Source organism: Marmota monax, unplaced genomic scaffold (assembly GCF_021218885.2).
Source record: "Marmota monax isolate L192 unplaced genomic scaffold, Marmota_monax_Labrador192_F-V1.1 WCK01_AAM20220418_F8-fsc00236, whole genome shotgun sequence".
NCBI classification, from domain to species: domain Eukaryota; kingdom Metazoa; phylum Chordata; class Mammalia; order Rodentia; family Sciuridae; genus Marmota; species Marmota monax.
The window spans coordinates 464,904-480,523 of NW_026693806.1; the positions used below are offsets into that span (position 1 = coordinate 464,904).

A 15,620-nucleotide genomic window follows, 5' to 3' on the forward strand; every position below is an offset into this window, starting at 1 on the left:
CCTGGTAGCACTGCTACCTATGTGCACCTCAGCCCTTGTCCCCAGGGACAAATATGACAAGCACTGTAAACCAGGTATAAATGGAGGGACTGCTGCCAGGAGAAGGCGCAAGAACCAGGGATCCATCATGGGAAAGATGTCATCAGAACTGGGTGCTTATGGAGGGGTGGGATCTGGATATTCTGAGGGTGTGGGAAGAGCACAGTGGTGGCGATGGGGAGGGAACGATCTGAACAAAGGCACAAGGGAAGGAAAAGGTAAAAAGGGTATTTGGAAAATGGCAAATAATTCTACTAGACCCCACCCTAATTCTTGTGCTGAACTAGCCATGCTGCTCATTCATCCATCTATCCATTCAGCTGTGTGAACACCCGGGTCAGGCAGAGATGAAAGATTGATCACTGCTTTCAAGACGTTTGCAGCTTGCAGAGGAGAAAGGTAAGTAGGTCTTGAGGTCGCTAGAGCGAGCATCCTGCAGTGTTTGGGTGCAGATGAAGAATGTCCACTCAGCCTCCCTCTTCATGGGCCCTCCAAGGCTCGGGAGGCCCAAGGACATTACAGAAGTTTCAAAGTAAGGGTCAATGAACGATGATCAGTGAAGACCACAGGCTGCTCACATGAGCGTCCCTCTGCTGCTGCCATCACCATTGCTAACCTCATTGGGTGGTGGCAAGCCTCAAAGGGCTGTGAGCATTTAGGGGAAATAGCTAGGAGTTAAGGTACACTTCATCTGGGCTCTGTTGGATTTTTGCATGTGGTTTGCCGTCACATGTAGCTAGGTCATCATCAGCCTCGGTTACTGCAAAGTGGAAGAATGGTGTCCAGAAATACTCTGGTCCATGGTGCCCTCTTGCCAGGCCTCATGACATCCAGCAGAAGGACTAGAGGCTGATCTGTGATAGGGGAGTGTCTTGGGGTTCTGGTACCAAAGATAGGTGGGTGGAGGTGGAGATGAATGCAGTCTGAAATGTATGTGGCTGGAAACTATGAAAAAGTCTTCTAAAGTTTATGTGGTTTACCAAATTTGATAAAAATCTTTAAAAAAAAAACACGTGTGACTTTACCAATAATAAGTTATGAAGCTGAAAAAACTCTTCTAAAGTAATCAGCAATAAGAGCAATTTTGACGTCTCTTACTTCTTTTCTGCTGTGTTCTCCGGGATCTGCTGCCCCTTGGTTGCTGAATGATTGGCAGCTGTCTGCCTTTCCCTTTTGCCCTTCTCAGAACAGACTCTGATTTCCCCAGTTCCTTCTTGCACCTCCTCAAACTGGGGCTCAGAGCCCCACCCCTCGGCATCCTCCAGTGACAAGCCCATCGGGCTGTCTGAATTTGAACCCAGGTCTTGCCATTGATGAGCTGGGGGCCTGAGGTCAATTACTCAATCTCCCCGAGCTTCCATTTCCCCACCTGTAAAATGGGGACAATAACAGCACCTACTGACAAGCCTGTGGAGAGGAGTAAGGGACAGGCCGCCTAGGCAACACCCCAGCAGGGAGCAGCACTGGTCAGCTGGCCGCTGGCGAGACCTAATAAATGGTAGTTCTCAGTATTATTATGATCAGACGTGGTCAGAGAGCAGGAGGACTGCAGAAGCGTCCTCCAGGTATGGGAGAAAGCAATTTCCCAGTGCAGGCCGGCGGCCATCAGTTATTTTTATGAGCCACACATGTATTCAGGTAAAGCCGTGCCCTGCATTACAGATCTTAATAGGCCCATCTCTGATGCAGCTACACATGCATCTGCGGGCACCTCTGTGGCCAGTTTGCCCCCGCAGGCCTGGGTACCTCCACAACTGGCTCCCATCCTGTGGAACCTGATAGGCATAATTGTCACATGTCACCTTTCCATTCCTGCCCCCTCTGTCCCAGCCCATTGAATCTCATGGCTGGGAGGAGGATGACTCCTTTGTCCCTCCCTTCTTTTCCTCACAGATATTTATTATCTAGTCACTGTGGTGTCTCCTGTGATTCTAAGACTTAGGAAATTTGCAGGAAAATTAAAAAAAAAAAAAAAGGCGGGGGATGGGTAGAGAAGGGGAAGATTCCTAGGTACAGGGAGGTCTGTCATGCTGGCTACATAAGAATTCACTGAGGAAACTTGTTAAAAATTGAGATTCTTGCTTGTCCCAGCTACTCAGGAGGCTGAGGAAGGAGGATCAAAAGGCCAGTTTGGAGTTCAGGGCCAGTCCAGTCAACTTAGTGAGACTCTGTCTCAAAATGAGATCAAAAGTGCTGGGGGTGTAGCTCAGTGGTAGAGCACCCCTGGGCTCAATCCTCAGTACTGCCATCAATCAATCAATAAAACAAACTCCTAAAATCTGAGATTCTTGACCCTACAACAAGAGAATGTGGTACAGTAGGTTTATGTTGGGGTCCAAGAAGCAATGTTTTAAAAATCAATCCCCCTGCCAGATGTCTCTTAGGAATAGTGAGGGTTGAGGCCCATGACTTTGGGTTTGACATTCTGTCGGTTTGACTCATGGGTATCTGGTGGGTTAATCCCAGCATGGCATCTTCTGAGCCCTGAATAATGGTCTGAGGAAGAGCCTGTGAGGAATCCTCTGGCTCTACTTGCTCACCCTCTGCCCTGCACCCCCCATCTCAACACACAGTACCTAGGCAGCTCCATCCCCAAACCTCAGAGTGATTATGGACACATTTCTTTCACTCACTAACCTTCCTAGGCCGTCCCCAATCCACCCCCAAATCCTTGAATCCATCTGCTTCTTACCACCTCCACCGTCACCAGCCTGGTCTAAGTCACCATCACCTCTCCCTGGACTTGCTGGGCCTCCGCGTGTCTAGTCTGTCATCTGCTCTCCACATGGTTGCCTGAGTCATCTTTCAAAGACACTATTCAGAGAGGATCTTTTGTCTGCTTCAGATCACCCCATAGTGGCCAATGCACTTAAGATAAAAATCTCAAATCCTTAATGTGGCTTGAAAGTCCCTGCATGGTCTGGCCTCTACCTGTGCCTGCAGCCTTGATTTGTACCCACCTCCCTTTTATCCTCCAGACCCGGTTAGTTCCCCACCATCTCCTACCTCTAGTCTTTTAGGTGTGATCTTCCTTTTGCATGGATTCTTTTCCTACCTGCCCCCTTCACTGAATTAGCTCCTCCAAACTATTTGGGGTTCCTTCTGCCTAACTCTCGATCCCCCAAGAACCCCGTGTTAGACAGATCCCTGTTATGTCTTTCCAGTAGCATCTCTTCCCTTCAAATCACTTATCACAATTTGCATTCATGTTCATTTGTGGGTTGTTCCTGGTTCCCTACTAGAACTAAATTCTATGGAACAGAACTAATATGTTACCGAGGTTTCTCCAGTAAAATGCCTGGACACAGTAGCCACTCAATAAATCCATATATATTCAGCAACTGAATGAACATATGATTTAAGATCTGGACTCACATCCCTAGATGGGTAAGGTCCCTCCAGCTTTTCCCCTTTTGTTGGGTGACTGACCAAGTGCCCAGTCCTAAGAGACCTTAGCAAGAAACAATGCAGGGAGCATGGAGAAAATCTAGCTCTGGACTTGAACATAGATGGACTGCCATGACACTTCATGGGTTGGTGTTTTCTCAGGAGTGGGCAGGTTTTTTGCAACAGAAGCATCATAACCCCGCCCTTGACAGGGTGGCTCTGGGCTTCCTGGAGAACATGTGATGTGACAGCAGGTTGCTACCAGAAAGCAGAAAAGGCCAGACATCTCCTCGGTGCAGAGAAACAGGTACGGCCTGTTCTGACAGACCAAGACTCAACTCTTGGCCTTATTGCTTACTTGTCTGGTGACCTTGGGCAAGGATCTAACCTCATGGAGCTTCAGTGTGTCCATCTGTACATGGGGAGCAGTTACTCTCTCCAGTCAGGTAGCTCTGGGAGGATTAATAGGGCAAAGTCTCTGGGAGGCCCAGCAGGATGTCTGTCATGAAGTAAGTGCTCAATAATCACAGATTGATCATGCACATGGGGCCCAGGTTGGCCTTTGGTTTTATGACCCAGTGCCTAGTACAGAGTCTAGCACACAGTAGATCTTTAGGAAATTTTTCCTTAGGAATAAATAAATAGTCAAATGTATTTGAAGGATTCCTGTGTGTAAAAACTCCTCCATTACCACACACTCCAACCAAATGCTTTCCTTTGGGCAACCCTAACCCCTGTGCTTGGGAATCTCAGGGCTGAGGAATAACGTATTTGTGGGGGTGCATCTGTCCCAAGTCATGAGTCATCTCGGAGACCCTCCTTCTGCCTTGTGCTTGTGGGGGCTGGACATCCTTCAGCCCCCATTTGAATGAGAGGGCCAGAGAGTCAGATCCATGGAGAGAAGGGATCCTCTTTGGTTCCAGTGCGGTAGTGAGCACAACTGTTTCTTTGAAATTGACCTTCATTTATTTGGAGGGGAAAGCAGTTAGTTCAAGAATGGTTTCCTGATGCCTTTCATTCAGCATTTTAAAAGGCGGAAGAAAGATCTGGAGTGAGGCAAGGCTCCAGTGTTTTCTAAACAACTCACTAAGCCTGGCCACTAGTTGGCTGCCCAGCACTTCCTGCTTCCCCCCTTCCTGCACCCCCCACACTGCAAAGCGTATCCCTCAATAGCCTGGCCACTTCTGGGGACCCTGAGCAGGTCTGCCCCAGGCAGGGGAAGTTGGTCTGCACTGCAGTGCCACTGGATGTCTTCCTCACAGTGGATGGAGTAGAAATACTGCTATATTCTATTGCAATTATTTCCTGCCCCTCCCTGGCTTGATTCCAGGGGCGATATAAAGAGGCCTTGTTTGGTGTAGTCCATCCCTGATCCTGAGTGAGTGAGCACTGGTCCCTGGTCCAACTGGTCTGAGGCCACAGGGAAAGGGTAGGGAGGAGGTGAGGAGAGTGTCATGGGTGGGAAGGGCACAGACAGAGACAAGACGCCCTGCTCTGTGGGCAGCCCAACCCTGCTCCCCAAAATAAAAAGAAGGGAAGAAGGAAAACAAATGGGGCACCCCGAGTAGAATCCTGTAGGGGGCCTGGTTATTTTACCTCCTTCCCAGAAGGAATCCCAACCCTTCTCTCCCATGGAGAAGACAAACACAACTATGGAAATCTCATGCCAACCAGGCACCTGAAAGTCTAGCACCAACAGGAGGTCACTCCTACCTGCACTGCTCTGTTTGCCCAGCACGGTCACCCCCGGATCTGCTTTCACCCCTGTGAGTGAAAAGTCCTTCATGGAAAATTTAGCATTTGGAACTTTCTTCAGATTCCAAAGGACCTATTTGTTCTACCTCATGTTACTTTTATTTGGGTGTTGTTTTAACTGACATGAAGTAGGAAAACTACCTCTCCATTTTTTTAGGGGGGATGTTCTCCCTAAATTATTAAGAAAACATTAATTATGCACCTTCCTTGTTGGAGACGTCGAGAACCTTTTGGAGTCCATCCCAAACCCAAGGCCAGGTGACCATGTTCCTCACCTCACCTGTCTGATTTCCAAAGAAGAAGGATGGAGATGGGGTCATCAGCTCAAGTACCATGTCTCAGAAGGTCCCAAGGAGATCATGGCATGAATAATCAGAAAGTTTCCCTTTCTAGGAGAGGAGAAGCAAGCTCAGAGAGCGTCAAGGAGGGCAAGAAGCCCTCACTTCTTATGCATGGAAACCAAGAACCTGAGATGAAAGGAAGGGGCAGAAAGGATCGCAGGATAATGGGAATGAGAACAGTGGACTTGCTTAAGCACAGGACCCAGAGAGGAGCCACATCTTCCCACACCACTGTTTTGCTGGGGAAGATCTAATCTTGGCATCTAAGATATTGATTCTGAAGGACAGTGACAGATCCTCTGATCAGTAATTCTCAAAGCCTGTTCTATGGAGCACCTCTCCAGAATCCCCTGGGTACTGATGAAACATGCAGATTCCAGGGATCCATCTGCTTTATTGAGTTAGATTCTCTGTGACTTGGGCACAGGTGGCCACATGAATATCAAGTTTCACAGGTGATTCTGATATTTATTAAAATTTAACTTCCCTTGATCTCCATAGGATGTTCTCCAGACACGAGATCTGGAGCCCAGAGAGGTAGAGCAACAAGTCTAGGACCATAGAGCTAATGGATGGCAAAGTTCAAATGAGAACTCTGCTGATATTGACCACCAGAGCAGAGCAGAGCAGAGCAGGGTTCTTTCCATTTCAACGTGCTGTAAGCCTCTTGTCTGCTTGTAGCCATTTTCCCTGCCAAAGCCTGCAACTCTGATCATCTCTGCAACCCATGAAAGCCTTTTCCTTCTTGAGCATCACAGAGGTCACAGCCTCTGTAGGCTGGTAGGCAAGGACAGAAGGAAGGAAAGAGAAAGACCCAGTTCTCTTCTGAGCCATTAGTAACAATTGTGAGTTAGTAACACAAGTGAGTAAAGGAGGAGATACATTATTATACCCGAGGGAACGATTGGGTTTGGTTTGTAGTACCAATAGCTAACTTTCACTGAGTGTCTGTGATGTGCTACATTTTGGACTGTCTTTTCCATGCATTAGTGCAAACTCCATGGAGTAAATACTAAGTAGCCCCATTTCATAGATGAAGAAGCTGAGGCTCATACAGGAGTGATCCTTTGCCTGAGGTCATGTGACTAATAAAAGACCAAATAAACTCTATACAACCATGATCTTTGCCATGGCCCCAGGCAGTGTGAACTGTCATCCACCTGCAAAAGGACCCTGAGACTATGGGAAAGAGAAGCAAGCTTGCTTGCAGTGGGATATGACCATTCCTGGCATAGAACTTCAAGCCCTTTCCACTTAACCCTCGTCATTGAAAATATTTCTCAAAGGCATTAGCCTGCAAGCCGGCCTTAAGGAAAGATAATATGGAGAGTAGCTTAAATGGCTTTTTTCTTTCTTTCTTTTTTTTAACAATGAAAACTCTTGATATCAGTGTGCTTTCTTTCCATTCACCTTTTTCTCTAAAGGAGCGTGACTTCACAATTTTGGTTGCTTGAGGGGTTTGGTTATATTCATTTCTGAGACTGGGTGGGATTGCAGGTGTATGTGGTCTATGGCATGTGGCACTGACACCTCTCCCAATATCATGACAAGTCATGTGCCATGATCACCTCCTTTCATTTAGTTGCTGCTCCCCAGGGATAGAAAAAATCAAAGCAGATCAGTGCCCCAGAAAGGGGACAAGGTTTTCCCAGGCCATGGGAACCACAGGTCACAATATCCTTCTCTAGGTTTACCCCCAGCCAGACCTTAGAAGAAATCAGGTAGCCTTTTGAACAATTCAGTTAGTAGGACCACAATATAAAATAAGATGGACACATTGTTGTCAAAGGGGAAGGACACACTGCATTCTGTCTTTCCAGGACCTGGAATCTTGCAGTTGAAGGGGAGGGTCTATTATAATTTAATTCTGGGCATTCCGTAAATCACCAGAGTTGGGAACATTTTGGGGTGAAATGAAAACCGAGAACATGTGACCCTCTAGTCATTTTCTCTTTTAAACCTCAAGCTTCAGATAACTTAAAGGCCCTATGGGGCTGTGTGGCTGTAAAATGTTCCTACTAACTGATAATGAAGGCAGCGCATTGAGATGAAAGACAGCAGTGAGGGAGGAGGGGGAGACTGCAGCCTCTGCAACGCTCTGGAGAAACGTGGTCTCTGCAAGAGCCCTGGAAATGCTGAATGAACACTGCCTTTCTGTGTGTGAGCTGCCTCCCTGCTTCCCAAACGACGCGTCTGCAGTAACTACAAACTATTTGGTATGCTGCATTAGTGACGCCGCCTAAGCCAGCACATCATTACTACCGAAATAACGCTGGTGTGATGCTCAAGCCAATGTCCTTTTTAATTATTAAACCGAGGCTGTTGAGTGAGTCATTCCTTATCCCAGATTTTCCTCCTGAGGTTCTATTTCAAGTGCCTAGTACCTTAGCATGTGCCACTGACACCTGAGTTGGTTTGTAGCCAGCTCCCCAATCTGCAAAGCCTTTGCAGAACAAACAACATTATCCAATCTCCAAATACACAGAGACTGCATAAAAAACAAAAGCCACATAAAAACTTTAGAGTTAGCTCCTCAGGAAACCCTCGAGCTCAAAATGGTCAGTTCCCCTCTGCCAGTCCCCAACTTACCAAGAGGGAGAGCGATGAAGAAGGGAAGCCAACACAAGATGAACATGCCGACCACAATGCCCAAGGTCTTGGCTGCTTTCTTTTCCCTGGAGAACTTAAAAAGTTTGACAGCTATGGAACTCCTGGGGTTGTGGCCCTTGGCCTTGGTACTGCTGAGGGTGTCCTCGTGAAAGTTCTTGGAGTGGATCCTCAGGGTCAGCTCCTTGGAGTTGGACATCTCCTTCATGACTCCCGCCTCCAGGTTCTTGGTGGTCCTTTTGGCCACGATGTAGACTCGGCAGTACATGACCAGGATGACCGCCAGAGGGATGTAGAAGGAGCCCAGGGAGGAGAAGAGGGCATAGAAGGGTTCTTCGGTGACCCCGCATTCCTTGTCGTCGTTGGGCGCCGGCTCCTTCCAGCCAAGAAGAGGCCCAATGGAGATGACCGTGGACAACACCCAGACACTGAGGAGCGCCAAGATGGCCTTCCTCCGGGTGACCAGAGTGGGGTACTGTAGAGAGTAGCGTACCCCAATGTAGCGATCGATGGAGATGGCGCACAGACTGAGAATGGAGGCCGTGCAGCACAGGACGTCCACGGCCGCCCAGATGTCACAGAAGATGCGCCCCAGCACCCAGTAGCCGAGCACCTCCAAGGTAGCCGAGAAGGGCAGGACAGTGAAGCTCAACAGCAGGTCGGCAATGGCCAGGTTGACGATGAAGTAGTTGGTGGGCGTCCGCAGGTGCCGGTTGCAGGCCACAGACAAGATGACTAGGATGTTGCCCACGATGGCAAAGAGGATGAAGGCGCCCAGCACCAGGCCCACAGAGATGGCCCTGGTGATGTCCAGCTGGGGCAGTGTGGAGTTGCTCGAGGTCTGGTTGGGGCCACTGAAGTTGGCATTTTTCAACTCTCCCCAGCGGGCAGGTGCTGATGTGTTGTGGCCGGTGTCCAGATCGGGATTCATTTTAGAGTCCGCCCTCCATAGCCAGGGAGGTGATTGGGCTCGGAAGGGCTGCGGCGAAGGCTCCTCAGCTGCCCTGAAACTTTGCTTCCCCGGCGGTGGTCTTCCCAGAGGCGTCCTCCTGGCGAGAAGGCATGTCCCCCGGGCAGTCCAGCCCGGCAGCGCGTCTCCTGCCTGCACCGAGCTGCTCGCTAGCCTGTCAGAGGGAGGAGGAGAAGAGAGGGGACGAGGCGGCAGCTCCAAGTTTAATGGTCCACGTCAGGCGCGCCGGGCCGGGCTGGCGGGGAGCGGCGGCGGAGGGGGCGGCAGGCGCGGCGCCCGGCTGTGCCCGGCCCGCGGCGGGTCTGCGGTGCGCGGCGCCTCCTCCGCCCAGCGAGAGCCGAGGAGGGTCTGCTTTCAATGAGCCGCCTCTGGGCTGACTGCACGGCGGTGACATCAGGCGGGGGAGCCCGGCGTCCTGACTCCGCGCGGCACTAGGGGGCAATGCGGGTCCAGCCAAGGCGCCCGCAGCCCCGACGCCGCCACCCGGGTCAGCCTGGCGGCCGGCCGCGCCCCCGCCGCTCCCGGCCGGGCCAGCCCTGGCAGGGGCGGGGGCTGAGAGCCGGGACCTGGGCGTGGGATTCCCCACCCCGCCATCCCCAGGGGGGCCCTCGGGGATTATTTTCCCTTCTATTCACTCTTGGGTTCCCAAAGTGGGGTGGGGTGGGGTGCTTACTTCTAACTGGGGGCTCCTGGAGTCAGACCCTGATTTAACAGGAGGTGCCACCCGTCCGGTCCCTAAAGGAGGAAGAATCCAGGGTGAGGCAGGCGGTGGGGTCTTGAATCAGATCCGAGACCAGACCCCACCCTTGATCTCCCCGTGGCAACCTCTTTGGTGTCAATAAAGCCTGGAGGCTTCTCTTCATTCATTCGTTCATTCGCTCCCGCACTTACTCACCCAGTGAGCTTTACCAAGCACCCACTGTCGCCCCGCTCACTTCTAGGCTCCGAGGGTGTGGCAACTGAACAGGCACACACAGACTCCTGTCCTCCAGGAGCTTCCATGCCAGTGATATATCACTTGATGACGCGTTAGGGATAATAAATAAGCAAATTATGTGGTTTATCATCTAATGACAGGGAGAAAATAGAGCAAGGAGAGGGAAATTCAGTGTGTGTGTGGGGGGGCGGGAGGGGCGCAGATTTTAAATTTTTAAATGGGTGCTGGGGATGTCACCCAAGTGATTCTTGAGGCAGGAAGGAGGAAAGAAGCTAGTTGTTTATCTAGCGGGTGAAGGGGAAGAGACAGCCCAACATCTGGGGACAGGTTTTCTTTCCTTTCTGCCTTATATCTATGTTGGACCTGCAGCTGCAGGGACATATTTCCAGAGGTGGGTGAATGGTACTTAGGAGAGAAAGTGCAAGCTGAGAAAAGCCCAGGAAGAGTTCTGTGCTAGTTAACAGTTAACCAACACTTATGTCCTGGACAGCATGTTAATTTCTCTTTACATTTTTTTTTTCCCCACAGCCCTATGAGGGAAGAATTATTCTCCTCCTTATTTATATCTTGAGGATGGGACACCAAGTTATGGAGAAGCTGAATTCTTTGTCCACGCCCATCCAGCCATCAAGGAGAGGAGCCGGGAATGAAACCCAGTTGTGAGATCTGCTCCAAAGTTGAGTGCTTAGTCACCTTGCCCCTTAGAGGAAATGTAGGGGATAGAGGGATTATGGTAGATGGAGCCGTCTTGTAAGTGGTACATTTTGGGGTCTGAGCTACTGTATTGCATGGAATTGCATTTGTTGAACTCTTATTGATAGCCAATATTCAATTTTTTTTCTCTTCACAACAATTCTTTGAGAGGGGCACACTGTTTTCCATGGACAGATGAGAAAATGGTGATTTATAGAGAGTTAGCAAATTCCTAAGTTCACATGGCTAGTGACATGTAGCAGAGCAATGGGCAGTGGCAGCTAGAGATTAAAAAGTCAAGCCCAACATCTCCTTTTACTTCAGTCCACAGTCAACTTCTCCCGCCTTTGAGAAGCCCTGTAGCTTGATATTAAGGGGAAAGCCATAGTCTCTAGGTGTAATTTACATCTAAGCTCTTCAATTTAAAGGTGGATTCTTAATCTCTTTTTATTTTTATTTTCCAGAGAGGAGTGCAGGTGGTCATTATGCATCTATCTAAGGGTTTATCTTCTCCTACTAAAATATAGCTTCCATAAATGCACAAAATACCCAATTTCAAAGATTTTTCCCTGAGGTTAAAAAAAACAAAAACCTGTGCTAGAGATAGCTCTAAAAACAGATTTTTTTTCCCATTTCAATTAAATTGGCCTAACTTGTACCTGAAGATTTTACAATGAGAGATTCACACGTGTATAGTAATGGAAACCTGTAGGAATTCTCAGAGCCTTTGTCCATCTTCCCATTGTGGAAGTGGTACAGGGGGCAGAGGAAACTGACCAGCTTCGGGGGCTGGTCGGGGCAGAGCTGATTATGAAATTATGTTTCCCCAGTTCCTTCCCCTGCTGCAGAAGCAAGCCACCCAGGACAGCCTCTTGTAACTCACACAGTGGGGTGTGAGACTGGTACAGCTCGGGCATGTCTCTGCCAAGGATCTTAATGGGAAGGTGAGGTGGTCCTTGGTCTTGAGGCACATGTGCTAATTTGTCTGGAGAGAGGGTCTGGTGCAGGTGATCTTTTGAAATGCCCTAGCTCCAGGTTGTTAGCTTTCTATGCTGGATAAAATGGACCTGGAAGGCATCCCTGCTGTCCTTTCTCCCATGCATCTTCCACAGTGGGGTGGGGGTGTGTGCCAGCCACTCACTCCCACCATCCCCATGGATTTTCAAGTCTGGGATGATGGAGCTTCTCTTGAAGTGTTTTACTCCCAAGAGAAAGTCAGGGGAGGGAGAGAATGCCAGTGAACTGGCACAAAGCTGGTGATTAGCACAGAGGCAGAGGGATGCAGGGTGAGGAAGGGTGGGACAGAAAGAAGAGCAAGTTCCAAGTCCACATTTTGATTGTGGTGGCCCATTTCCCACTTCCCTGGGCATTAATTTCACCAGCTATTGAGCAGCCAGCAACACACCACTGAATTTACAGAGGCCGTGTCTACATAATCACAGTTACCAGCTGCAATGTGAGAACTCAGCCTAGCAGACATTTTTTTTTTATGGTGGCAAAAGGCCAGGAGAACAAAAAAGAAAAAGGGCAAATCTGAGATTCAGACCTGGTTTATCTTTATTATGAAAGAGGATAATTTGTTGCTTGGTGAGAACTTGTGTCCTGCTTCAGGTGTCAGGATGTGGAAGAGACTATTGAGGCAGATACAGAAATGCAGGATCCTTGCGGGTTTCAGACATGTTGTCATTGACCAGCATCTTTTGCAAAGGCAAAACAAACATCCCGCCAGAAAGCAAACAGGTATTAGCTTTAATAGTGGCCACTAGCGGGACCCCACCAAGCAGCCTTTGCGGATAGTCATTTTCTTGCTTTCTTCCCTTCCCCTCACTTAACCCTTCTGGCTGATTTTTTGACCCATGCAACTGACCGTTTGTTTAGGTGTCATGAGGATGCAGACGATATTTCATTTTCTCGGTACTCCCTGGGGCAAAGCCAAGCACAGAGCTCTGACTCACTCGAGGCTTGGGAAAGAAGAATCTTTTCATTATCCATCTTATTACATTAGAAATCTCTGAAGTTGCAAACTTTCATTTCTGTGAGCCCTCTGGGAGAAGCTGTCACAGAACTTGACTGGTGGGGAAACTGAGGCTGGCAGATTCAGGGATCTGTTTAGGGCCTCTAGGAGAGGAGATCTCTCACCTGTGATCATGCGGTTTTGTACGATCCTCTCCCTAGTTTTCAATTCCACTAGAGATTTACAGGAGCATCTCTTCTGCAAGTTACCACGCTGGGTGTCGTGGCTCCAACAGAGGTAAATTGACTAAGCGAATGAAAACCTAGCCCCGGGGCAAGGTGAGGAATGATACTAACAGTACTTCACCTTTCAGAGAGTACCTACTATGTGTCAAGTGCTGTACTAGAACTGTGGGCAGGGAATTATCCTCATTTTACAAATGAGGAAACTGAGGTTCAGGGAGGTTCTGTGACATGGCCAAGGCCATTCAGTGAGTAAGCAACATTGGTATGCAAAGCTTCATTGTCTGGCTCCAAAGCTTGTATCCTTCTCTTTGCACCAGACTGAGATTAAAAAAAAAAAATGCAGCAGAAGGCTTCACGTTAGCCTGAAGGAAATTACAGCAGGAAACAGAATGTGATCGGGGTCATGAGTGAGGCAGAGGTCAGGGAGGAGAGGCAGAACCATCCCAGAGAGAAGGTTCTGCAGAGGTGCTCCTTGGGCCAGCCTCCCCTGCCTCCCACGCAGGATTTGGTCTGCCAAGGAGTTGAGAACTGACTTGGATTCTAATCTTACTTCCATCCTTAATAGTTGCTAATGTGACCTTGGGTAGAAGAGTAAAGTGAAGAGCCAAAACTCTGGCATCCCATAGACCTGGGTTTATGTCCCAGTTCCACTAATTCATTATCTGTGTGCTCTTAGGCAAGTCATGTAACTATTTTGGGCACCCAGTTTCTTTACATGGGAGATGAAGATCATCATAGTCCCTACCTGTGTATAAACTACCTAGTGCAGAGCAACAGTCATTCTTTAAGTCAGGAGTTACTGGACACACAGTGGGTGCTAGGCATTGGTCCAAAGTGTCTTGTGCCTATTGGCTCATTTAATTCTAATAATATTTCCAGGAAAATGCTGTTTTTATGGACATTTTATAGATGAGGAAACTGAGGTTCAGAGTGGTTAAATGACTTGCGTGAAGTCCCAGGGCTAATAGCACAGTTAGTATGCAAAGACCTTAGTAAATGAGACTGAAAAAGCAAAAAGAATTAGAGGTATGAGGCATTGGTCCATGAAGCATACTGGGCTCTGTGGGGACTCAAAGCATAATTTTTGTTCCCCTCTGCTCCCAGATAAGACAGATGAGAAGTGTCCTTTCTTCTGGTCAGGGGACACTGACTGCAGCAGAAGCATTTCTACTACCTCCAAGGGCGGCCAGTCAGAGGCTCCCAAGAGTGAGGAATTTCAGCTCCCTCTGGGCAGAACTGCTTTTGTCTGTGGTAATTACAACTTGTCACTCTTTGGTGAGCGTGGATTCCCCTAACCCAGCACTTCCGGCCACACAGCTTTCCCTGTAAAGTAGAGAGAGCTCAGTAGCAGCTATTTGTAGCAGACTGGTGAAGATTAATTGCCAAGTCATGCAGGGACTTAACGTACATCCCTTAGTCAGGGAGAGCCCAGGAGCCCTGCACTGGAGGCTGGGGTATGAGCCCATAGGGTGCTGAGCGTGGAGTCTGAAAGGCCTGTCTCTGGAACTGGAGAACAAGTCCACTCTCTCCTGCTACTCTGCCAAGGAGCACTGCCAGGATTGACTCTCTAGCCACATGTGCTGAAATCACCAAAGGTTATAACAACAGGCTCCCTACAGCTGGCTTTTCAATGCCCTGCCCCACTGGTCTCCAATGCCACCAGTCAGGATCATGAACTTCTGAAAGGTCAGAACCAAAAAGCTTTAGACACCATCTAGTCCAGGGTCTGCAAACTACAGGCTGGATCTAACCCAGCCTTGCATGTGTTTTTGTAAATAAAGTTTTATTGGCACACAGCCATGTCCATTTATTCGCATATTGTCTGTGACTGCTTTCATGCAGTAATGGCAGGGTTGAGTAGTCGTTAACTGACATCTCTCCAGCAGAACCAGTGGTTCTTAGACATTTTGGGTCCTAGAGCTTTCTGACAATCTGTTGAAGGCTATGTATTTTTGTGGCTTTATCTGTCACTTTTTTTCTGAATTGCTTATCAGGGCGACCTCAGTGCAAGTTGTTGGCAGGGCCCCTTGATCAATTAATCTCTAGCCTGTTACTTCTTATTTTTCTCTCTCCTGCTAACTCTATCTTGGTGTAACCTCTTTCACTTTGGGGCAACAGAACTAATCCAGTGTTTTACCATTTATCACGGAGCAGGACTTGAACTGAATAAACTGAATGGATGCTGGCCTCCCTTGTCCTCCGGGAGTTTGCAGTTTAAGGTGAAGAATGGAAATGTGCAACCGAGGATGCATAGAGAATCGAGTCTGACATTGAACAGGGATGTGGGTTAAAGAAGGAAAGAAATAACTACATGACACTGGTCTCAAATGTCTCCATCCTTCCTCTTCTTCCTCTTTGTGTGCTCTCAGAACCACACCATGCATCCCCTTTGGGAAATTTTCACTTGCGGTGGCCACCAAGTTCAAAAAGGTCTGAAGGAAGCGGTGGGAATCTTTTCCTTGGGGGCATCTGAAAACTGTATTTGGATAAAGTGTTAGAGCCCAGCTTGGGAGGGAACAGACCAGGCCCCAGGGGAGCAAGGCAGGGGAGTGATGTCACGGGGTGTTTTCTGCCTTCTCATCTCTTTTCTCTGGCAGAAGGGCCAGTGTGGGAGCCTGGGAAGAGCATGGGCATGTTTGGGGAGTGCTGGGCGGCCTCACTTTGGGCACCAGGGGATGGCCAGGAGAGAAGG

At 48.8% G+C, this 15,620-nt stretch overlaps 1 protein-coding gene across 2 annotated transcripts in view; it reads right to left on the bottom strand.

Moving 5' to 3' along the window:
* Window positions 1–15,620, bottom strand: part of Adra1b (adrenoceptor alpha 1B) — a 100,876-nt gene that overhangs the window by 39,390 nt on the left and 45,866 nt on the right. For both annotated transcript variants that reach the window (XM_046462193.2, XM_046462189.2), the window contains exons 3-4: window positions 9,773–9,834; window positions 8,112–9,253 (exon numbers count right to left, since the gene is read on the bottom strand). In XM_046462193.2, coding sequence (XP_046318149.1) covers window positions 8,112–9,060 — 949 coding nt within the window. In that variant the 5' untranslated portion in view covers window positions 9,061–9,253; window positions 9,773–9,834. The remainder of the gene's footprint in view (window positions 1–8,111; window positions 9,254–9,772; window positions 9,835–15,620) is intronic.